Genomic DNA, 24,064 nt, shown 5'->3' with positions numbered 1-24,064 from the left:
TCTCTGTTGCCTACACTACGGCCCAACTGATGTTCTCATGAGAACATCGAGGTGCTCATATAAGAATCTATTTTATGTTCTCATTCGAGAGCATCGATGTTCCCAAAAAGTGGAAAATGCTCTCATATGGGAACATCGGCGTTCCTAAAGATCTATTATAAGTCGGCCGATGTTCTCATAAGAACATCCGAGATGTTCCCATATGAGCACATCCATGTTCTTAAATAAGAGCAAATGTAGCTGTTTATGAGCGCATCGATGTTCTCAAATCAAAATATCGATGTTCTTAAATGAGCAAATCCATGTTCTCAAATGAGAACATTCATGATCGCGCATGAACCTATCGATGAGCTGAAATGGGATCATTGAAGGTCTGAATCAGCTTAAATATTTGTAGCTTTTATTGGCCCATAATTCGTGGTTTAAATATTGGCAGCTTTCATTGGCTCAGAAATTGTGGTTTAAATATTTATACATTTATTATTGGTTAATTTTAATGGGTAAACGAAGGCTACGTGCCAAAAACGTGCAATAGTAAAGCCTTGTAGTGGTAATGGTCATGCTGTAGGCTATAGTAGAGTCAAAGATAATTGAGAATAATAGCCTGGATCAGTATGAACTGTTTCGTGTTTCCCAATATTATCAGTTTTTAGGGCAATATAAAAGTGATGTTTCCAGGCGAGATCCAGAGAGAGCATAGAATGAAAAGGTTGAAGCCATCAACAGTGTTCCATGTAGAGCAACGAATTGTACAAAAGCCAGCATAATATCAAAGATGTGCATGTACCTATCAGCAAAGATGTGAACTGAATCAAGTTAGTAAAGCGTTCCAGCAAAGGCGTAATGACTACAATACCTCTTTCACAAGACAGATAGAAAGTACAGCACACCACCAGGCAGCGACTCATTGGGAGCAGACATTCTTGAAAAGAAAACATCGAACGAATGTTAATGCGTCTTATGCCGTCAGAAGAATCAGATGTATAGACCGCATCATTCAACTATGAAGCATCTGCCATTGTTCACTGGATGCAAAAGGGGATCCATAAAGTATGCAAGAGATGTGCTCAGTTATCAAGCCAAACCCGCCAGACCCACTCGACGCTGGCACTAGTTAACTTATCAGGTGAGTAACGACTGATTTTTCCTGATGATGCAGCAAAAGATGACTTACTACTTGAACAGTGATAGCAAGAAAGCAGATAAATGGAACCAGCAGGATGGAGGGAAACGGTTAACCAAATGGCATACTTGCGACATCGAAATTGACCTGGCAAAGTCGCCTTTACATTTCTACAAGATATTTGTTAGCTTTTATATGGCAAGAAGCATTGGACATACCATAAATTTGTTGTTTCGAAAGGATGTAAATGAAGATTCCATCCTGGATACTATGGCAGGGATATGAAGCTTCCCACGGCGCACATTTGAAATGGTATTCCTTCTTCAATGGCATTGAAACCTAGCCTCCACCTTTAAAGCCATGGACGGTAAATGCTGCCTCTTCTTCTTGCTGCTACAGAGCACATGTCTCTTATGCTGATAGAATTAAAGTGAAAATAGATGAAAAATGAAGAAAAAAGAGAAACAAAAGCACTTTTTTCTCAAGGGATGACCTAAATATACAAAGTTTCGATCTAAAAATATAGAAACACGCTCTAATCATGCACAGTATCAGACTGATGTAACCAAATCAAGTAACTTTTTAAGCTGAAGTGACCTATCAAATGTGATTTTAAATGTGGCATCGCAGCTAATCCATCATCTCAAATCCCAATAGAGCAAGGCAGCATCAAATGTACAAAAGCAAAGTAATTTTATTTTGGATGAAATATACAAGATCTCACAAACGCACACACCATTACATATTGCTAGTAGTACTAAGGTTGTCATCATCCTCAGCATTACCAACACCGGCAGTTTGAGCAAGCTGGGCAATATCACTGTCTCCAACAATTGCTGATTCAGTCTCCTAAAAGCATTTGAAATGTTTCCAATACTTAGATGTTAGCCATGGCCAAAACAAATAATAGGAGCTACTTACCAGAAGATGGCTTCTTGCCTCGTTTTCTTGCAAAGACACATTGGCAGCAGCATTGGCAGCATTGGCAACATTGGCAGCAGCATCAGCAGCAGCAGCTCGGTTTCTGCTTGCTCTATTTGCTTTGAAGGCCTGGGAGAGCAACAACCTGGCACACCACTGCTTCTTGCAGAGACAAATCATGAGATTGTCCCGTTGCAGGGCCTGCTCCTCCAGTGCCAGGCTGTAATATACCTGTTCATCCTGCACATGGTCCAGGGCATTCCAATGCGAGATATTCGGATGCATCACCAGTATAGCCTCCAAGACCCTCTTTGCTGTGCGGTGGAGCTTCTCCCTGCGCGATTTGAGCTGCCCTGGTGTCAAATCGGGTACAGATGCCCCATTGCATAGTTTGTGTAGATGCTGGAGCATTGCGTTGTATCTCTCCACAGGAGAAGCTCTGGCCCTGCCGGTAGGGTTTGCTTCAATTACCCGAGGACCTCTTCTGTTGCTGTTTGATAGTACCTGGCTTCTGTAAGTGGGATCCAGGATGCTTCTTGTTGCCAAATCGCTGCCTGCGTCTTCCAATGGCGACATGAATTGCTGTCGAAATCCATCATTCAAGACGTTCAGTTGTACGCCTTGTTGGCTGATTTCGGATCTCATTGCCATCATTTCTTGCAAGAGTCTTGCGGTGAAGTCAATGCTGGCAGCGTTGTTGTTGTTGTTGTTGTTGTTGTTCATGGTTCGCGCTGATAATAAAAGTTTAGTAAGCAAAGAAAAGATATGTTCAGAGTTGTGTTGTACCGTATATCTCGTTGCGCACACACCACCACGTTGTTGAACGTCATTCGGTTCACAGGCTTCATGCAAGTAATGCTGACCTCATTGTACGCCCATAGTATAAGCATATGTGCACAGTGAATACCACTCGATTTGACATGATGTTGAAAGTGAAATGACGTAGAAGTAGCCTGAGGCGACATATCACATCATAGGAAACACGTTCCTTACTTGATCTTGGACTTTGAGTTACCAAACGTTATATGCAAGACTACGTATCACTTGCTTGTAAACGATGATAAACGCATTTGTTGGCGAGCGCAAATAAAACTTGAATTAGTATATAAAGCTGCCACTTGAAATTTGTTTTTACTTGCCTATTTTTCTTGGTTTCTCCAAACATGTCATTCTCAATCCGTATATCACGAGAAACAGAGCCATCCTTCTGTACAAATTGCTATACCAGCTTTGACAGTGCCCGTGCTCTACGCAACCATCGCCGAAACTGTCGTGCTCCCATTTTGAATGAAGATCAAGATGTTGAAATGGAAGAGCAACCTCCAGTGGAAACAACGCTGATACAGCCACAATCTCCCCCCAGTGCGCTAGTCACAGCCAATTCAGATCATGCAAACCAGCTGCATGATGATGATGCCATGAGTGATATTGAAGAAATGATTCCTGCTGCTGACGATGCTGATTATGACTACGCAGGCTTTGAACAGACGCCGGGTGCTGCTGATCTGCTGCCTATTGTCGATAATAATGGTAAGGAATTGCAGCGCTAAAGTAGATGTATATACTCACAATAGCGGATTCCACACATGCGATAACAGGAGACAATCCAGAAGAACCAGGGCTTGAATTTGATTTGCTAAATGTCAAATACAAGACAGTTGGAGTAGTCGACCCAGATGCAGAAGATCAGGCTTGCTTCTACGATTGCAGATCCCTCGAAGACATCAACCAAAATACATATACAACCACAGAACTGGTTTCGATTGAGCTGTATGATATCGTCAATGATTTTGCTATACCACGGGATGCATACAGAAAGTTGGTCAGGTTGATGAACACTGTTTTGAGAGATACAGAAAAAATTAGTCGAGGTAATTCGCATTGCAATGACATGTCATTTATACAATAACTCACCAGCTTCCGATCCTCCCCCCATGAACTGATAGAAAGCAATCCGGAGATCATGCATGGCCCTCGTGTGCAAAGCATGCTTCAGCGCCAATCATCGTTGACATCCCATGAATATGATGTGTGTATCAATGGCTGCAAGCTGTACGCATTGGAAGTAGACGACGAGGAGACAATTTGTAATATTTGTTCCCATGAAAGATACGATGCACGGGGAGATCATCGAGCCCTGTCAACAATGAAAGTCATGTCAATTGGAGACATCGTATCACGATTAGTTGCGAATCCAATAACGAGAGAGGAGCTTCGGTACCGACATGCCTACGACAACAGAGACCTTGAAGAGAATCCATCCGATGTTATCATTGCTGACGTATTTGACGGCGCCACGTACAAGTCCATCAAGAATACGCATTTCACAAATGACCTGGATATCGCAGTTGCGATCATGAATGATGGCTTTGTAGTTGAAAAGAGAGGTGATCGGCTATTCACAATTATTCATCTGATGGTGTTCAATTACGATCCACACAAGCGTTACAAGGAGGAGTACACGCACGAGCTTTGTATCTTTCCAGGAAAAAAGAAGCCCAAATCATTTGACTCGTTCATTTCCATCATCTTGGCAGAGCTCCAGTGGCTTTCTACGTATGGAATGGTAGTCGAAACAAATGATGCTGGGCCAATTCGTTTGAAGGTTCATCCTCTAATTTGTGGTGGTGATACTCCAGGTAAATATCCTGATTGATAAAGCAACTAATCAGCATCCACAATGGCTAACATGAAATTGATTTACCTACCTGCTTTATTCTAGCCGTGTTTGACTGGAGCAAGTGTGCTCATCATGCATCTGAGTATGGCTGTCGTTGGTGTCTTTCGCGTGGCATGCACCCTGATAATCGCAGCCATGGAATGTACTTTCCAAATGCTGGAAGCATGCGTACGAATGAAGATTACGAGAGGGCTGAGTCCAACCTTGGATTCAACGGTGTCAGCCTTTTCAATCAGCTATCGTCATGCATTGCACCCCAATGCTTTGGATTCGAAGAAATGCATACATTAGCACGAGGTGTTGGTTCAGAACTCTTCGAGATGCTCACTGTCGACCTGTCTCCGAACAACACAAAGTTCTTCTACACATATCCAGATGGTGAATTGGAGCGAGAAAATTATCCATTTTTCATTCCAAAGCAACGGCTGTTCGAGATTGGCAAAGCAATTGAGGACACAAGATCACATATACCAGTTGCATTTGATGGAAGCTTTTTGAATCTGGTGGAGAAGCTACGAGGCACCCGCAGTGTTGACTATCTTGATAATTTGCTGGTAAGATCAGATCCACTGTAATCTGCAAACGTACACATGTAAGGCGTGAATTAGGATCTGATTATTCTGATTTGAAATAGACCATCATACCTACTCTCTTTGTCCCAGAATTAGCCAGTCCACAGGCTAGGAAAGCAATCATGAAGCTGGTTAGAGGCGTCTGTCTTGCATTGCAATGGGAGTTCACTGAGTCTAGGTTGGCAGAGATTGATGAATGCATTGACTTCTTCATTGACTACTGCAAAGCTCAGAGAGATGCCATGTGCTTGTCACTTTCGGTCTTCCGTCCCGTAATGCATCAGCTTACACATGTAGTGTGGATGATAAGAGAAATGGGGCCAATTGTAGCCTACTCCTCACGAAGTCAAGAACGGTTAGTCATCTATACATGCTATGTTTATCACACACATCCAGTTACTTACATAACAACATCATCCATTTTACAGAAGCATTGGAAAGTTTGGTGATTTGATAACTGGCAAGTCAAGGACAGGCAAGCAATCTTCCAACTTGATTGAAATTGTTGCAATCAGAAACCAGCTGAAAAGGATCTTCGACTCAAATGAGTTCCTCCAAGGCATTCGACCGCAGCCATATGCATCCACCACATACCTCAATCATCCAGAATCTCTAACAAGCTCACAGTTGTGGGAACCTGATCAAGAAGAGACAAATTTGGATCATCATTTTGGCTTCGATGGTACTGATCGTGCTGAACTCCATGGTGTTCCAATTGCAAGATTCAAGCGTGCTTTGTCGAAATACTATTGCAAGATATTCTTACTTCAAAGGCTGAACAGTCCATTGTCAATGACCATCAAGGTTGCCCATCGTGCTCTAATCGGTTCTACTGCCATAGGATCAGAAATATACAGAGAGAAGATGCATGAGTTTCGTAGAAGCAACCATCTGGTCATGTTTAGGTCAACTCGCCTCAATCGACTTAACCACCCTGTCTCCTGTTGGTTTGTTTCGCGAGTGATATTCTTTTTCCAACATGTCTATGATGGGTCGACCTACTTTTTGGCTTTCGTTGAAACCATGAAAAATCATGGTGTTGCTTCTCACGACAGGTCTGTCCCTTTTGTTCGTATGAATGAGCCTGTCGAACAACAAATTGCAAGAAGGGTGCCGAGAGTGATTGATCCCAAGTATGCTGTCATTTCTATTGACGATGTTGAGATGCAAGTGGGATTGGTGAAATCTTTGGATAACGACTTGCACTTTAGCGTCATTGCAAACTACCATGCGTTTGAACAAGATATGTCGATCGATGCTGGCGATATTCGCAACCTTTAACGAGGATTGAAATCGCATACAGATTTTTTTTTTTGCTTTCGCGTAAAACTACCCACTTGAGGCTACGAAATAAAAGATAATACATTTGTCAATACAATACATAGCTACATTCATTAATCATACTTGTATACCTCTTACAGCTTTGTTGTCCATGAAGGCATGCGCAAAATAATTATAAAAAAAAATAATAAAAGAAAAGGATCCGCATCACTGACCATCAAAGCATTTTGAGAAAAGCATAATTAACCCAGCAAGGTTAACGTCCAACGAAGAAAAAACGAGTTTGCTCGGATTCGAACTGGCGACCTTCAGTTTGTTAGTCAGGAATATTACCACTTTGACATAGCGACTCAAAGTAACCAGAAACTCGGGTCACGTGATTTTTTCTCCTGATTTGTTTCAAATTGAGCAAGTTTGGAGGCTTCTAACTTCGTAGATAATGATGCTACGAATTGGCGTTCGGTACGAAAAATAAACAAAAGAACTCAAAAAGTCTGACCATACCATTTAAAAGCGCATATCTGATAACTATCTTCACAGTGTAAAGCCAAATGTTCTGATATGGGAACATCGAGGTGCTCACGAGAACATCGATGTTCCCAAAAGAGCGCATCGATATTCTGTGAGAACATCAGTTGGGCCGTAGTGGCCTACAGTTTTATAGTTTAGCTATTCAAACCATTTTATTCATGTGGAAAACTACACCTTCTCAAATGAGAACATCAATGTGCTCATGAGAACATCGATGTTCCCAAAAGAGCACATCCATGTTCTGTGAGAACATCAGTTGGGCCGTAGTGATCTAATCCAGCGTACATACAGTTTATATCTAAATCTAGTAACTGGATGAACTGTCGGAATGCAGATCATAGTGGATGTATTCCACACAGATAACACGACGATCGACTGTGTCATATGCTGACTTGATATCCAAGAAAGCGACGACAGGACGACGACGGTGCGCAACAAAGTAATCATGCATCAAGTCATGCAAGCAGAGGGCTTGATCCAGAGGACTACGTTGAGGGCGGAAACCACCTTGGGCAATGTCAAGGGCAGGAGAATGGGCATCCAGCTCAGGCATGAGAGAGAACTCAAACAGTTTGCGCACAACAGAAGTCAGAGAAATAGGCCTATAGTTGGCGGGATCAGAAGCATCACCTTTCTTGAAAATGGGAAAGACTTGGGCTTGGCGCCAGAGAGCAGGAGTATACGACCATTGATAGCACAACTTGAAGAGCAACGACAAGACAGGAGCAATCTCAGAGACCAAGGACTTGAGCATCTCAGCCTTGATATGATCTGGACCAGGAGCTTTATGTGTTGGGAGCCGTCGAATATGAGATACTAAAGTATCAACATCAAACAGTGACATGTCCACAGGCACACAGAAAAGCAGAACAGAGTCAAAGGTGGGAGGAGCAGCAGGACGAGTAGCAGTGGCAAGCAGAGAGCCATCATACACCGAGGCGAGATGAGAACCCATAGCAGAGACAGAAGCAGCAGGACCATCAGGGTGGCTGTACGTAGGAGAGGATTCTTTATTACGCTTGATGCGCTTAATAGCAGCAGTAGCTTTTGAGAAATCACACTCCAGGGCAGTACAAAATTGTTGCCAGGACCTTCGCTTTGCAGCTTGTACCAGGGAACGAAACTTGCGATGAGCAACTTTGTATAAGAACCATTTTTCAATTTTGGCAATACCAAAGGCATGCCTCCATTGACTATATGAGCGATCGCGTGCAGTAACAGCATCCTGAATTTCTTGTGTCCAGTACTTCTTCCAATGGCCAGGACGACCAGATTTTACACCAATAGAACTATCCAGAGATTCATACAAACATTGATTCAAAGAATCGTTGAGTGCATCAATATCCGGACGAACACCAGGAGGAGCAGACACCAAACCAGAAAGAGTACCAACCAGAGGAGCAACAGAAGATCGAAAGGATTCACGGAGTAAGCCCAAAGGCTTCTCTTTCGTCAATTTTGAGAGCTTCCATTGACGCCGAGGAGCCAGAACAGAATCACCAGGAGCCACAGTGTCATCGAGAGGTGGCACATACCCGAAAGTAAGTGACATCAATCGATGGTCAGAACCAAGAGACAGATCAGACTCAACCACCAGTTGAGGATTCACCAACGCAACATCACCAATATTTGTCAAAAACAAATCAATGACACTACTCAATTCTTGCTGCTGCCGAAAAGAAGAATACGTCGTAACGCCAAAAGCCAAAGACGCATTGAGCACAGACAAGCAATGTTCATCAAACCAAGGTTTGAGAGCATTACCACGAGCATTGGAGATAGCGTCACCAGTGAGAGAACCCAACCGAGCATTGAAATCGCCACAGAGGATAGTATCCCTAGTCATAGGTAGTGAACTAAGGGCCGAGAGCACCTTATCAGATGATAAGGGTGGAGGAAAGTAAACACAATGAACCGTAAGGGTGCCAACCTTTAGAGACAGAGTGTGCGGATTATAAGAAGGTAGTTGGGAGACAGTGAAGGGACAGGAAGGAGAGACAAAGGCAGTGACACCACCAGAACCACGATTGAAAGCACCAGGTACTTTTGAACCATAGAGATGGAATTGAGACCAGTTTGTTGGAAAAGAGCCAGATGTAAGCCAAGTTTCAGTAACCAGCAGAACCTGAGTATCCAGTACATGAGAGAGAACATCATGGACTGTTGATTGGCGAAGACCATTGGCATTCCAGAGTGAAAGAGAGACGAAAACCGGGGAGACAGGCACATTAACACTATTAGGCAGTATAGATGGGGCAGAGAAGGAACTCATTATTGATCCACATCAGACATATCACTATCAGATCCAGCCTTGTCCTGGGAATCAGAGTTCAGCTTGCGACGGAACAGGAAATCAGCCTTTTTGGGCTCCTTCTTAGCAAAGCGTTCAACGGCCTGAGCAACGGCAACAGAGAGACTTTCATCGCAGATCCAACCTTTCTGTATAAAGTACTTACCGACACCACTAACATTAAGTGGGCGGAGGAAGGACAAAGTTTGCAGGCAGCGAGCTTCAGTAAATTGGTGGATCAGAGCATGACGATCATCATCAGAGAGGCTGGCGTACTTGGGATCAGCAATATTGCTGGGGTCCAATGGATCAAAAGCAGGAAACAGTTCACCCTTAGCCTTGGTCAATAAAGCAGTAAATTCCTCAACGTATTGAACGTGCAACAGAACACCAATAATATGGGAGGCAGGAAAGCAGATATCCAAGACACGACCCAGATCAACACTAGCATTAGCTAGATGCTTACGCACTTCAGAACGTTGGATCTTTCGGGATCTACCAATATATACATATTGATAGCCCTGGACACCTTTGGTAGCAGGAGTGGTAAAGGCACGACCAGCAGCAAGACGTTTTTTGTCTTTTTTCTTAGGATCAGGCTTGTGAGCAGCAGCAGTAGCGATTTGGGCGAAATTAGGAGCTTCCTTGAGAGGCTTTGGAGACACTGGGATAGAGGAACTTTCGCCCCCCTTGGGTCGACCCGAACCAGGAGAAGTGGTGTGACTAGTAACTGGACCTTGTTGTAATTTTTGAATAACCAGGTCCTTGCCTTGTAAAATTTTTTTCAGATCCTTGTTTTCTTGTTCCAAAGCAGCCAAACGTGTAAGGAGGTCCTCATGCTTGTTAACTTTCTCTGTTACCAAAGTAAGTTGTTGCTGGATTTGTTGCAGTATCGCTGGAAAGTGACTCATATCCAGAGCTTGTAGATTGGTGTCCATGGCGTTGAATATTTTTTGAAATTCCAACAATTCGAAAAAATATGAAACAGGTGTACGACAATTCTGAAATTATAACACAATAAACTGTTGATGGATGCAAGTATACTGGTACAATTTCGAGTGGATTGGAGTACTGGATGATGAGATATTACGTTTTTTGTGGTTTTCAGGATACTTTTTCCAAAGAGGGTGGCAAAAAGTGTCGAAAAACGGGAAGAGATGCCTCCCGGCTTTAGCTCAGTTTAATATTGGATTTTTATTTATTTACAATTGTAGTCAACTGCGGAATCGGTATGATCATATGTTGCAAGACTAACAGTGATTCGGCGGGAAAAAGCATGTTTAAATTAAAGGTTGAGGGAAGCTGCTAAAGGGAGGGGACCAATAAAGTAAACGGCATCAAAACCCACCAGAGAGGAGGAGAAACAGAGGGAGGAATGGCAATGGCCGCGCCGCAAGACGGGGGAGACGAACAGGACTCAAGGTAGAAACCGGCCAGACGCACCGCAGCACACCTAAACGTGCAAGCGCAAGTACCGAGTAACATGCCAGGTTAGAAAGGCGGAAAATATGGATGCGAAGGTGGGATTCGAACCCACGACCTCTCGGCATACTCACTGCTTCCGCATGAAGCTCTAACCAAGTGAGCCATTCAAGCATCCATCCGGCTTTAGCTCAGTTGGTAGAGCGGAAGACTGTAGTGAATCTGTCATCTTTAGGTCACCTGTTCGAATCAGGTAAGCCGGACAACATTTTTTAAAATTTTACATTTTGGATGTAGTGTGTGTAGCATCTAGGTTAGTTTTTGCTTTCAAGAATTTATGTTTTTATAGCTTAACATTGTTACGAATCGTAATATCCACTTTCTTGCCACTACGTACTGTTACAGGCTAGTCGGTAGTGATGTGTATAGTTCTGATAAAAGAGTTTGAAAAGAGATAGTAAATTAGCCAAGGCAGATCGTACTATCAAATGTGAAGCATCTAATGATCAAGGGGTTTTGACTACAGCCTTTTCCAATATCTGGTCCATCGATATATTACGCGTAATCTCTCGTAATTAACAGGCTCTCGTATGAAGCTCATTACTCAAAGCTGGCTAAAATGCTCAACAGCACAGCTTCAAACCTTTGCCATACCACAACGAAGCAAGTTATTCACCAAGTGGTTTCGACTTTCTCTGCGCCAAACGTAACAATAACCAACACAAGGCTCTTGCATTCAACTCAAGGGGCCATAGTAACCTCTAGCCTTATAAAAACAAGTAAAAAGGAGAGAGACCTAAGCAGAAAAGGGCGAAATGTTGAAACTGTACCCCATGAACCTCCCTCGGTAGCCTACCTTTCTGTAAAATTGGAAGCAGACTTCATGGACCCACCTGGATCCGTAGTGGACGTTCATCATTGCCCACTAAAGACGTATATTATGGCCCAAACTTTAAAGCTTGGATCTAGGTATAATGTTCAGTTAAAAGTTAGGATCAGCAAATTTATCTTGATGATAGCTTCTAGTCTCCCAATATGCTCAATATATCTTGATGTGCTTCTCTAGTAATACAAATAGTTTATTTCATAAATTTAAAGCTTTGCAGCCTTCGAATCTACACAAGCAGCCTTTTCCAGCTCTTGTCTTCTCTTACGAGCAGTGATCAATGCAGCAGCAGCTCTTGAATTGGTAGGTCTACCCAATTGCTCAGAGATCCAATCACCAGTATCAATGAGAGCATCCAAGTCAACACCGGTCTTTAAACCCAAGCCATTCAACATGTAAACAACATCCTCCGTAGCCACGTTTCCCTTGGCGCCAGGAGCATAAGGACAGCCACCAAGACCAGCAACGGAGCTATCAACGACTCGAACACCATACTCCAATGCCTTTAGGATATTAGCCAGTGCTTGACCATAGGTATCATGACAATGCACAGCGACAGCTTCAATAGGAACAACCTTGAGGACATGCTCCAATAAAGTAGCCATGGAACCAGCGGTACCAACACCAATGGTATCACCCAAACTGATCTCATAACATCCAGCATCATACAATTCTTTAGCTAATTCAGCCACCTTTTCAGGATTGACCTTGCCTTCGTAGGGACAGCCTAATACACATGAAAGATAACCTCTCACACGCAAATTTTGATCCAATGCCTTTTTCAAAACATCCTTGGCTCGTACAAGTGATTCTTCTGTGGAGCAGTTTGTATTTTTGCGGTTGAATGATTCTGTTACAGCAGTGAAAAGAGCGACTTCCTCAGCTCCGGCAGCAACAGCACCTTCTAATCCCTTGAGGTTTGGAGTCAAGACAGGGTAAAAGACACCGGGCTTCTTCTTGATAGAGGTCAATACTTGCTTGTTATCACCCATCTGGCATTGTGGAAGTGTGTGTCAGTCTTCAAATTTGTAACTGAGACTGCTGCAGTGTGTCTTACCTGAGGAACCCATTTAGGACTAACAAAACTAGTGGCCTCCACAACTGACAAGCCGTTATTCGCTAATCTCTCGATCAATTCGATTTTAACTTGAGCAGGGACAAGAGTCTTTTCGTTTTGAAGACCATCTCTTGGGCCGACCTCGACGATCTTTACGAAATCAGTGGAATAAGGAGAGACTACAGCTCTTGAATAGTTTCTCTTTAACATCTATAGTGTAAATTGCGGCCATTATTAGCATTTCTTCTGTGTTATGATGCATGATTCAAACCTGATTCTTCAATGAGGCTCTTGCTGCAATTTTTGAAAGAGAAAACGTGGATTGAAAGCGCAACATTTTGTTTTATTGTAATAAGAAGAGAGAGAGGAAAGTAAAAGCAAATAGCGTAGTGAGATGGTGAGTGATGGAAAAAAAAAAATTAAAAAAGGTACAAAAATTGTCTCACGGTCATGTGTAAGATATCAAAGAGATCAAAACTGATTTAAGCTCTATGCCCAAACAGTAACTAAACCAATAATCAATCCGGTTAATAAAAGGCTGGCCAGTGCCATACAACAGTTCACTATCTGAAAGGCTCTTTGCTGCTTGTGAAGAAACGTCTTGTCTGATTGCATAAAGAACCGCCATGTGCCAATCCACCAGAGAGGGAACATGATGAAGCCAAATAAAAAGAGAAACATGTCTGTATGGTCGACAATGTTTGACATGGGCACGAGCGTAATAGCAGTAGGTAATTCAGTCTTGAGTGCAATCGCTGTCGTGGCTGGCATCTCATGGCTGTTGGTTGCTGCATCCATTTGAATGCTCATTGCATCGCTTGACCCAGTGGCACCACTTTCCTCCTGTCCAGCAGGAAGAAATAATCCATTACTGTCATCGCTACTACTGTTGTTACTGCCATCATTCATAGCCACTGCCGCCACATGATTGCTTTGTTCCTGAGATGTCAAATCATATGAATAGCTTTCATCTTCATCTTGGCTGACTTGCTCTAGTATCTTTTCATTGTCCAACTGCGGGTTGTATTGTCTGATTGTCTCCCATTTGATGTCCAAGTCTGAGTCCACGCGGGGGGTATCATCATGATTCATCGTGGAGGAAATGTTGCCACTGGTCAATGTGCTACTGTTACTTCGTGATAGGTTGTATATGATGTTAGCCAGTGTCTCTCTCTTCTTTTTCTGTTTTTGCTGCTGTTGCTGTTGCTGATTTTGATAGGATGACCCTCGACGGACAATGGGGGTTGGTGTCACGATTTGGATTTTATGACTATGCCGACGATTCTGAGGATGATGATGAAGCTTTCCTCCAGGAACTGGTTTCTCCAAGGGAAACGTCCTGCGACGGTTATTGTAGTGGTTTGGTTGATTGTGATGGATTTGTCTTGGTGTGTCGAATGATTTATGTTGGATCAAAATGTCATCGCAGCTGCCATTGTTGTGTGTGTAATAGTATTGAACAATGGGCCAATTGACATGCAAACTATCAATTGTGTTTCTACGTTTCATTTCTCTACGGCAAAGAGCAAAGAGTGAGAAAGAATGAAAGTGTTTATTTTTTTCATGCTCGCTTTATTTATACACATAAAAGGTAGCACCTCCCATAATCTGTATTGATGTAATCCAGCAGCTTGTTTATTTGGCAACATTTATCATCATGTCAACATCTCATCGTCAATAGGAATGCGAAGTCGGATCTCTTTCTCCATCATCAAGCTGATCAGTTCGTTGGCTTCCTTTTCATCCATGTTGGCGCCAAACGACTTGACCCCGAGCATGTACAATTCTAACCATCTCATGTCAGCCAGACACCTCATTCAACACAGCAACTGGCCAGCTTACCTTTGGACCACGGACACTCGCGAACTGAACGATAAAATAAGCTGCGAGCCTTTTGAGTGTTATCTTGCATCAACTCAAACTGAATATAGCACTTCCACAGCAAAATAGATGATCTTGTACGAGTGTCCTGCGTCGATCTCTCAAAATAGTCTCTGACAGAGTTGACATGGTATGGCGTATACTTGTGCAATTCACTATAGATGGCAGAGAGCCATAAAATAACATTGGAGTCCCTATTTCATAACACAGTGATATCAGTCATCTTGCCCACACGCATCACCCCGCTCACTCTCCCTACTTCTTGACCGCATCATTCAGTAAATGCTGCACTCGATTGAATATCTTGGTTTTGGATTCGTTCCAAATGTAGAAGCCGAGAAAGATGGTGTTATTGGGAAACAGTGTAAGCGCTTGCTCCATGGCTTGTCGTAATAAACCCGGTTTGTAACTAGTGCTGGTAGTGGCATGACTGTAAAGCAGGGTGGCGTAATCAATCCACACCATCTCTGATTCATATCCTCGCTCTGCTTGACGCTCTTTGATGTAATCAAGCGCACGTTGATACACAAGGCATGCACTGTCCAACCCACTCGACAAGTACTCAAATAAGCCACAGCATGCTACCATATTAATAGCAATGGGTCTCTCTGATTGCGATTGCGATAACGTGGATAGTTGCGCTAGTTTCTGAGTAAAGTACTAGATACACAAGTGTCAGTTTAATAGAGCTCTCCCTTCATTTGTAATATCACACCTCTCTGGTTTTTAGAATTAACGTTGACGTTGGGGGTGGCGTTTGATCATCTAAAATAAAGGAAAATCAGTTTGTCTGCAATACCCCCTTTTTTTCATTTCATATGCTTACTGTAGGGTTCATTACTGGACATGGATGCTAAAATCTTGAGTGCTTCTTGAGGTCTGTTGTTCTCCAATTCCAGCTTGGCAAACATGTGGTATAGGATAGGTGCGTTTCTTTGCTCATGTTCTGGAAATGTGTGATACATGGACAAGGCAGTCAAATACACCTTTCGTGCCTATCGTGTATGATGCAATAAAGGTTATTAGGGGGGCATTTTGACTATATCATGGCGATGGCTTACCTCATCCATACGATCATGGCTTTTTTCCATTTGCGCATAGGCATTCCACAAAGTCAGGCTCGTTCTCTGGTCCTTCAATAACGACTTGGCTAATCGACGACCCCTGAGAATATAATTTGTTAGATATTGAGAAGCAGTATGATTCATGCAACTTACGGTTTTTGACCACAACTGGATTCAAATGCCAAGTAACATATCGTCAAGTGCTCTGATTTCTCGACAGCTAGTAATTGTTGAAACACGGTTCTAATCCAAAATGATCAGTAAGCAGACCTCACAAGCAATGTTGATAGACAAATGCGTACCTTGTAAATGCCTCGTCCACGTCGCACTGTATGTATTCTTTTCCTGCACATTTAAACCAGTTGCCTGGTTTAGCAAACAATTCATTCAAACCCACAGGATAAGAGCTTGGTATATAGTAAGGGTTCACCTCGGAAGCGGTCTCTTCAGGATTCATGGGGACACCAGCAACGTACCACACAAGATGCTTTGTTGTGCTCGGTTTGCTAGGCCAAAAGTGGTTCAGTGCCATTTCGTTGTGCGTAAACGTGTCGGTAAAAAAGTGCGTGTTGGTGCCAACATGAGGTGGTGTGTACGGCAAGCCCATAAAGACGAGCACGCTGTAGATCAAGCTTTGGCGAGCATCTTCTGTCGTTGTGTCAAACAAAAATGAAGTGATATCATCGGATAGAATAATGCGGTATGGATCCTCATCTACACTGTCATCCTCAGCTTGATTCATACGCAATGGTAGGCGGTTCTTTTGCTCGCTTTCCATTTCAGCAGCAAGCCAGTCCTGCAAGGACAGCATGTCGTTATCATCATCATTGTCGTTGGTAGGTGGTTTATCCAATGCAGTGTCTAGTATCTCCTCTCTGTTGTCTGTAGCTCGAAAGTATTCACACCATCCGAGAGCACCTGCCTCACCAAACCGCAATACTTCACTGTCCCAAAACTCCACAAATGCATTGACTTTCTCTTCAAGCGAGTGCTGCTTCATGGTGAAATTAACAGGCTGATACAAGTTGAATTCCACTGCAGCTTGGATGATGGCAAATGCCTTTTCTTGGTATCCAGACTGCTTGATAAACAAGCAAGCTCGAAGTAAAATGTACACCATCAACGATTCAATGTCTTGTCGTCGCTCCACATCGTCCTGTTTGCATCGGTGGGCTTGTCGCTTCAATGTGGATAAGGCATCTTCAAAAACCTTGACACATTGAGTGTAAGAGAAACTTGCAAAGTTGGTTTGGCGCAGGTTGATGTATTCAGCCCACAGTCGAATTGAGTCTGGATGTTGCTTCAGCATCTTGTCCCATTCTCTCAGCAATTTCAGTGTCTCCCATGTCTCTGCTCCACACGTCAGGTATTCATAAATCAGCTCTTCGTCTGTGGGGTTGTGATCCAAAGCCTTTTCAAAGATGCTCAACTTGACTTCGTTCAAGCTGGATTTATTGCTGCTGGCAGAAGTGGTTGTGATGGAGGGATCCAATCCTGCTGCTGCTTCATCTTGAAATCGAATAAAATCTAACCACAGTTGCACATTATCTGGTTGCTGATCCAATTTGCGATTAAAATCAATAGTTCTTTGACGTATATGATCGTTGAAACTTTCGCCCTCCTCCTCGTCTTCTTCCTCATCTAGCTGTCTTGGCTTCACTTTATTTCCTTCTAATGATCGATAATCAACTCCACTACTTGCGTAGGTTTCGTTCTCTAATACATGTTTGCTGAGGTGATTGTCAAATGGAATGGTGTCTGCATGTGATGCGAATGGATCTGGTGTGTCGTGTTTTGGCTTGATGCGAATCCTGCACTTGCTACTAAGTCCATGTATTCATTTCCAACCATGACATACAGCCTACCTTTTGAGGCTCTTATCTAGTTCTTTCCAAGCATAATTTGAATCTGTGTATCTCGAGGGCTTTTTATCGAATCGATCAATAAGAGACACTTGGCCTGCCTTGGTAACCGAGTTATCAATGCGATTGTCAAGCGGTAATCCCACCACTCTTCCTCCTCCTCGTCTCTTGTACTCTGGTATTGAATAGATGTGATTGCCTCCATACCTCAAGTTATCGGCATCTCCTCTTCTATCCATCACAAACGTCATGCCCGTGTTCAGCGTGCCAGTGTGTACAATCTCTGGTGATTTCTTTCGATGGCGATGTGATGATGATCTCTGATAGATGTTTTAGCCTCATGTCAAAATGCGATTGACACTGCATATTTACCTCATGGCGACGGCTGCTACTGTGATGTGATGGTGAACGGGATCTATGCCTATGTCTGTTGCTACTGCCTCTATGGGGTGAACGGGATCTATGACGACGAGATGGAGAACGAGAACGATCATGGCGACGAGAGCTACTGCGGTGTGTCGATGATGTGTGATGATGTCTTGCTTCATAATTGTCAGGCGAGGATGATTGCTCACGTCGAGATGGCCTGCCTTTAAGAGTCGTCAGTCTATCTTTTGGCGAGAAAAAAGGCTCGAACATGAATCTTACCTTGACGGCTTGTTGCTGAGAAGTCAGGTGCACTTGAGAAAGAAGGAATGGGGATACCGGCATGGACGTTGGGTGCAGAATCGAATACTGGAGGTGTTGGGATGCCTCGCACTAATGCCTATTTCGCTACGTATAAGCCTGTGGATGCGAGCACGCAAAACAGAGCTGTCTTTACCTTGTTCTTGTTCGAGTCCATTTGGTGATGAATTAAAGAGAAAAAGAGAAAGACAGCACTTGCATCCAAGGCTTGAAATTCAAATGCACCTTTTGGTGACTGGCGTAAAATGGTGTGTTCATCGACATTGCATGAATGCTTTCTATTATATATCAAATCACTGCAAAACTGGATATTTATTACTAAAAAGAAGTGGCATTGCTGGAGCCATCCGACAAAGAAATACGAGTAACAGCAGCACTGATGCTACCATTGCGCGTAATGGCTCTGGCAGCCAAAGTGGATGTGCGACGACGAAGCATGGCAGCCTCTTCTTCTTCAGGCGTCATACCCAGCATACGATGTTCGCGGATCATTGCCTTTTCAAACAGCAAATCAGGCAGTGTGCAAGCACCTAAGGCACGACGCATTTGAGTCGTCAAGTAGCTGAGACCCACTTGATACGAGGCGTTCATCCAGCCAAAACCTTCTCGAGGAACGCATTTGAAGTCTGTGCCCACATTACCGTATTCCACCTCTACTTTATGGGATAGACTGACGACATCGAATTTTTCGGGCACAACACCATTAAAATCGACAAAGCCCTTGGTGATACTATACACGATGATAAGCGTTAGATCCAATTGTATAACATGTACGAACTATCATAACTCACGTAAACAACCAACGGTAAGCCAATCTGGCAGCTGTATCTCTCATGCCGTATTTGTCTAGACCAACCCAAGTCAGCATTTGATGAGGACTCCATCCGAATGGGAAATCCCATTGCCGGTTAGGTCTTTCAAGCGATGTAACACCACGCGACTCTTCGGTACCAGAGACCAAACCACCCATTACTTCGAATTTGGACAGTGAATGCTTGACCATCTCTTGCGCTTGATGATCACTGGCACAACCAGCCCAGAGCGCCCAAAATGAAGTGACACTCTCGTAGGTAATCTGTTCTTCCTTGACAGTGTCATAGTCGAAATAGAGGGACTCCTTTTCGTTCCACAAATACTTGTCAATGCGCTCCCGTCTTTGCTTTGCTCTCTCCATCCAGTCTTCAGCGCTCTGCTTGACACCATCGAAATCCTCTAAATCATCGTCCAAATAGTCTACCATAGCATCAGCAATGTCCATTTCATACTTGTATAGCAGCGAATTCAAGTCGATAGTGGCCAAATTGGCGCAAACCTTTTCAAATCGATACGTGGTGTCATGTCCGGATTCACGCACTGCTCTATCATGCAAAAAGTACTCGTCCAACTCGGGTTCCTTGATGATACCGTCATTATATTTCTGGTTGAATTCGTCTACAGTGAGGCCGTGTTTCTCTGCAAAGGGCTCAATGATATGTACAAAATGCGAGGCCTCTGTTTCGGGAGGAATACCAGAACCATCAGGTCGATACCTTGACAGCATGGTCTTCTTGTCCAATCTGGGCTCAGACATCCACACCTCCCAATACTCTTTGATGGCAGATTTGAGAATGCGTCTTAACCATGCCTTGTTTTCCTTTTCATCTTGAGGGTGCAGACGCTCAAAGACCTTGAGTGTCATGTCAGTCAAAAAGGGCGGCTGAGAGCGAGACAGATAGTAGGAGCGATTGGCGTTGAGGATTTTGCCGTAATGCTTGATTTGATAGGCGAAATTCTCCACCATGCTGCGAGCCAACTCGGTGCGACCATCTTCCAGTAGCCCCAATGCTGAAAAATAAGAGTCCCAACCATACATTTCGTTGAATCGTCCACCTGGCACAACAAAGGGCTCTCCAACATAGGTATCGTTGCCTTGCTCGTCTTTTGTTTTACGCATAGCCAGCGTCAAGAGGCCCGGACGATCATTGATGCTCTTGGTGTATTCCGCCGTGATCTTCTCAGGCAGGTACACTACTTCCAGATTCAAGTGCTTGCGTACGTGGCTCACTTGCGTGTAAAAGTCGTAGGCTTCCTTGTCGTTGTATGGCACGTAGATGCGAGGGTTCTTGTTAGACGATCTGTTCTTGGGATCAGGACAAATTACTTCCAATGAGTCTGAATCAATGCGACGGGTAAGACCATCCCAAAAGTTAAACTTGATCATGCGAGACAGACGATCCACAGGGTTCTCGTTGAGACGAGCTTCGTCTAGTACAATATGCTTTCGTCCGTAATCGTTGGCCAGCGCCAGTTCCTGCAACAAGTTGGACAACATGTAGGTACCACGAATATCAATTTTGCGGTATCCGCCCGAATCAGCCGTGCCCAAAGACATGGTTTTAGGGCCCAAATCGTTGATAGTGATTTGGAAATCGCCATCCGTGTCTTCTTGCTCCAGAATCTTGCGCTGTGTCTCTTCTACATCAATCAAAAAACGGCGTGCTTTGTTCTTGTCGTCTATAGATACAGTATAAGTTTCTCTTTAAATGACAAGCCCTGTCATTTTGCACACTGTTACCATGAGAAGCACGACGTCTACGAGTGCCTTCGAGATTGTTGCCACTGGCCTGCAAGTCTAGGCGACTTTTCTAAAGGAAAATAGATGTTGGCTGCATAATCAGAGCAACCGATTTTTTGCTCCACCTACCGTATAAGTTCTAGTTCTTTGTCTTGCATTATCGCCAGTCGTGTAATAAGTGGATGCAGGTGCATGGACATCATGTTTGGTATCAGGATCAAAAGTGGGTAATGTAACCATGATCGATAAAAACAGCAAAAAAAAAAGAGAGAAAAAGAGAAGGAAGAATTCTATGTTTGATGAGGAGATATTTTTTTTTTTTTTAGTGTTGAGTTACCAAAGGTTGGATAGTATAGACTCATCGGCATTTCCGTTATAAGGCATCCTGTAGTAAGAAGAGATGCTACCAGTGGCTTGTCATTGGTCAGGAAAGGAGAAACAGAGCTTAAATTACCACGCACACTTTTTCTTTTTGCTTTTTCGAGAATAAACCCATCAAATGGCAAACGAAGCATTGTGGAAAGATCTCTTGAATTGGCAGACGGATATCCACAAGAAAGATGAGGCGCTGCTTAGAAGAAAGCCTGTTCATGACCAAGTACTAGATTAAGAAATAAAGCATGAATTCGAGTCTAGACATATTAAATTCTATATTATTATTAGGCCTTGCCTCCTGTGAGAAAGTCAACTGAAATTCTTGTCGACAATGTAAAGCCTGCAGGTATCGATAAGTTATCCAACACCAGCAAGGTACACCTTTGCATTTAGGCAATGCTATGATACATCACCAACATGCACTTTTTTTAAATTAGACATCCACAACACCTCAATCAAGAGCTGGAAAAGCAGAGGCCGAGAAAGCCAAGGTACGTGTGTCCATCGCGACGATACACATACACACATTCTTGACATACACTCAAATCAACATGTTCAGGGCAATGAGTACTTTGGTAAAAAAGATTACAAGAACGCTATTCTACATTATGGAAAAGCCATTGATTTGGATCCCACTGTGCCTGTTTACTTTGTCAATCGTGCCATGGCCTATCTCAAAACAAACAGGTAACATTGGGGTGATTAGGCTATGTGAGGCGGTTAGAGACTGACATGCTTTGCTTGCAGCTTCCTGGAGGCAGAGAAGGATTGTTCAAGGGGCCTTCAGTTGCAACCCAAGAATGTAAAGGCGCTGTGGAGACGTGGTATTGCATTACGTGAATTGGGGAGAATGAATGAAGCTAGAAAAGGTTTAACGGCAACAAATGATCCATGATGTATTGATGAACTCACATACAAACAATCTAGACTTTGAAACTGGTTTGACGATTGAACCCAGTAATAAATCACTTTTGGATGAGTTGAACAAATTGCCTGCTGTCAAACCTGTGGAGAAGCTCAAATCAAGAAAGGTATTTTTTTTTTTTTTTTTTTTTTTTTTTCAGGATTCTGATTAATACGTGAGCCTGATCTTTTTCTGTTAGCCTGAGCCTGTGGAACAAAAGCGTAGATTACCCATTAATGTGATAGATGGAGCATATACAAAATCAAAGATGGTCGAGCAGCCCACATCGCTAAAGAAAGAACCCGCATCTCCCACATCCACACCCAACGTCAAAAAAGCTGACCCTTCCAATAAGCCGACATTAACGCCTGAACCTGTTCAAAAAGTAGACGCGCCAGCAAAGAAGGCCGTGACTCCACCCGTTCAAACCACCACCAGCACAAAACCACCATCAGTGCCATTGAAATTTACTTGTCCTCGCACTAATTTTGAATTTGAGAGAGATTGGAAGACGTACAAGGGCAGAGGAGACGATGTTTTATACCAATACTTTCAAGTCATCCCACCCAGGGACTATCCAGCCATCTTCAAGTCTTCGCTTGAGTCTGACCAATTTGAAAAAATGCTTGATTTTGTGGACGCACGATATACAAAAGAAAAGACACCTACAGATGTCTATAATGTGCTTTGGGGACTTTCACGAGTGCCAAGAATTGATATGTTGATCATGTTTTTAGACAAGAAACATCAACAAGGTAGGTTTTTTTTTTTTTTTTTTTTTAGGAGATGAATGCAGGATAAATGACATGTCTGTATTTAGTGATTCAACGATTGTTTGACTTGCTGAAATCCTGGCCAGATGAAATTCCTCAAGAAGTGTTGGCAAAATTGTTTAAAATATACGGCATACAACATTGACCTTTGTCATCCAATGCAAGAAAAATAAAAGAAATGCCTTTTTCTTTCGACTCGGCAATGTGAAAAGATGAAATGCCATTGAACTGAATGCACTACCTGCAAAGAAGCTTATTTCAATGTTTCATGACTTGATGGGTATTGCATGTATGCCAGTTTGATTGGAATTAGCACTGTGTTTATCTGCCATCTGACAGCTGTGTGTAACACTTTTAATACATTATGCAGCTGGAGACATGGCATATTACCAGATCGCCCCATGTCAGAATTCCACGTGGAGTGTGCACGAGATGTCAGGGCTTTTCACTATGTTTTCGATGTATGCGAATAGTCATGGCATAATAGAAATATTTCTCTGTCATTGCTTGAAATGTAGCATCTCTTGGCAGCGTTAATGTCACCTACAAAGAGCTGTTTGATATGGAAGGCGAGAGTTTGGTGTCTTTGTTTCTGGACAGAAGGAATATGCGAACGAAGATTTACTATACAGAGTTATTGCCGTACAAATGTTGTACCAGCCGTCTGATCTCGCTAGCGCTTGGTGAGAATCGTACGCTAATCCAGTGGATAGTTTACCTTTGAAAGAGCAGTCTGCAGTGATTAACGTTCACAGAGAAGCAGGATGTAGAAGCCAGGCTATGCTACAGTGCCTTTTAATGTGTTCCTCTCCTTATTACAGCTTCAGATACTTCGATTACCTTTATGAGAAAGGCATTGTCGTCATTGCCTGCAACCGCTAATATTTATTTGCGCTTCGCTTAATATATGTGTTTTATAGCGACATTTACAGGACTTTAAATAAAAACTGGAGCTCGCCTCCCCTACAAAAAAAAAACACTTCCTACTGCACTTTTGGGGTATTTTTCAATGCGCATCTAATGGTGCTAATTAAAAGATGCCTTTTTAACTCGAGTTACTGAGCAACTTTGGAAAATATCAAATCATGTTTTTGGTAAAAATGTAAAGATTTTTTGTATGAAAGTCATATAAAAGTGGTTTTAGGTACTGCCCTGAATCGATACAATCATTTTGCTTTAATATATGCTACTGTAAAGGTCT

The 24,064-nt window shown here is 43.0% G+C and overlaps 9 protein-coding genes and 1 non-coding gene across 10 annotated transcripts; 3 read left to right on the top strand and 7 right to left on the bottom strand.

Moving 5' to 3' along the window:
- Positions 1-642: 642 nt before the first annotated feature.
- SUL2_6 (Sulfate permease 2) lies at positions 643-938 on the bottom strand (the record flags this gene model as incomplete). Its single annotated transcript, XM_064831633.1, has 2 exons — positions 643-806; positions 857-938. The coding sequence occupies 2 exons, from the start codon at positions 936-938 to the stop codon at positions 643-645; spliced, it is 246 nt and encodes an 81-aa protein (XP_064677913.1).
- Positions 939-1,861: 923 nt separating this feature from the next.
- Positions 1,862-2,767, bottom strand: ATC70_012461 (uncharacterized protein; the record flags this gene model as incomplete). Its single annotated transcript, XM_064831632.1, has 2 exons — positions 1,862-1,972; positions 2,045-2,767. 2 exons carry the CDS (start codon positions 2,765-2,767, stop codon positions 1,862-1,864), a joined length of 834 nt encoding a protein of 277 aa, XP_064677912.1.
- Positions 2,768-3,207: 440 nt separating this feature from the next.
- On the top strand, positions 3,208-6,577 carry APR1_2 (aspartic proteinase precursor; the record flags this gene model as incomplete). The annotated part of the gene is made up of 6 exons (XM_064831631.1): positions 3,208-3,574; positions 3,643-3,915; positions 3,991-4,683; positions 4,767-5,278; positions 5,359-5,651; positions 5,725-6,577. The coding sequence occupies 6 exons, from the start codon at positions 3,208-3,210 to the stop codon at positions 6,575-6,577; spliced, it is 2,991 nt and encodes a 996-aa protein (XP_064677911.1).
- An 835-nt stretch (positions 6,578-7,412) lies between these two features.
- Positions 7,413-10,336, bottom strand: RPL6_2 (60S ribosomal protein L6; the record flags this gene model as incomplete). Its single annotated transcript, XM_064831630.1, has 2 exons — positions 7,413-9,342; positions 9,399-10,336. 2 exons carry the CDS (start codon positions 10,334-10,336, stop codon positions 7,413-7,415), a joined length of 2,868 nt encoding a protein of 955 aa, XP_064677910.1.
- A 664-nt stretch (positions 10,337-11,000) lies between these two features.
- ATC70_012458 lies at positions 11,001-11,083 on the top strand. Its single transcript has one exon. It is a non-coding gene; the product is annotated as a tRNA-Tyr (tRNA).
- An 829-nt stretch (positions 11,084-11,912) lies between these two features.
- On the bottom strand, positions 11,913-13,100 carry CRN1 (Coronin-like protein crn1; the record flags this gene model as incomplete). Its single annotated transcript, XM_064831629.1, has 3 exons — positions 11,913-12,698; positions 12,764-12,973; positions 13,035-13,100. The coding sequence occupies 3 exons, from the start codon at positions 13,098-13,100 to the stop codon at positions 11,913-11,915; spliced, it is 1,062 nt and encodes a 353-aa protein (XP_064677909.1).
- A 152-nt stretch (positions 13,101-13,252) lies between these two features.
- On the bottom strand, positions 13,253-14,272 carry ATC70_012456 (uncharacterized protein; the record flags this gene model as incomplete). Its single annotated transcript, XM_064831628.1, has 1 exon — positions 13,253-14,272. The coding sequence occupies one exon, from the start codon at positions 14,270-14,272 to the stop codon at positions 13,253-13,255; it is 1,020 nt and encodes a 339-aa protein (XP_064677908.1).
- A 146-nt stretch (positions 14,273-14,418) lies between these two features.
- On the bottom strand, positions 14,419-18,414 carry ATC70_012455 (uncharacterized protein; the record flags this gene model as incomplete). The annotated part of the gene is made up of 12 exons (XM_064831627.1): positions 14,419-14,549; positions 14,606-14,838; positions 14,904-15,304; positions 15,360-15,409; positions 15,471-15,639; positions 15,706-15,808; positions 15,862-15,951; positions 16,011-17,519; positions 17,574-17,890; positions 17,943-18,160; positions 18,219-18,336; positions 18,394-18,414. 12 exons carry the CDS (start codon positions 18,412-18,414, stop codon positions 14,419-14,421), a joined length of 3,360 nt encoding a protein of 1,119 aa, XP_064677907.1.
- A 161-nt stretch (positions 18,415-18,575) lies between these two features.
- ATC70_012454 (uncharacterized protein) lies at positions 18,576-21,051 on the bottom strand (the record flags this gene model as incomplete). Its single annotated transcript, XM_064831626.1, has 4 exons — positions 18,576-18,987; positions 19,049-20,750; positions 20,812-20,881; positions 20,941-21,051. 4 exons carry the CDS (start codon positions 21,049-21,051, stop codon positions 18,576-18,578), a joined length of 2,295 nt encoding a protein of 764 aa, XP_064677906.1.
- A 259-nt stretch (positions 21,052-21,310) lies between these two features.
- ATC70_012453 (uncharacterized protein) lies at positions 21,311-23,008 on the top strand (the record flags this gene model as incomplete). Its single annotated transcript, XM_064831625.1, has 8 exons — positions 21,311-21,409; positions 21,475-21,561; positions 21,624-21,677; positions 21,746-21,873; positions 21,934-22,055; positions 22,114-22,217; positions 22,290-22,845; positions 22,911-23,008. 8 exons carry the CDS (start codon positions 21,311-21,313, stop codon positions 23,006-23,008), a joined length of 1,248 nt encoding a protein of 415 aa, XP_064677905.1.
- Positions 23,009-24,064: the final 1,056 nt, after the last annotated feature.

The sequence above is a fragment of the Mucor velutinosus genome, assembly GCF_035048745.1.
Source record: "Mucor velutinosus strain NIH1002 chromosome Unknown tig00001569, whole genome shotgun sequence".
NCBI classification, from domain to species: Eukaryota; Fungi; Mucoromycota; class Mucoromycetes; order Mucorales; family Mucoraceae; genus Mucor; species Mucor velutinosus.
Note: the sequence above shows the minus strand (reverse complement) of the source record. Positions and strands in the feature narration are given on the sequence as shown.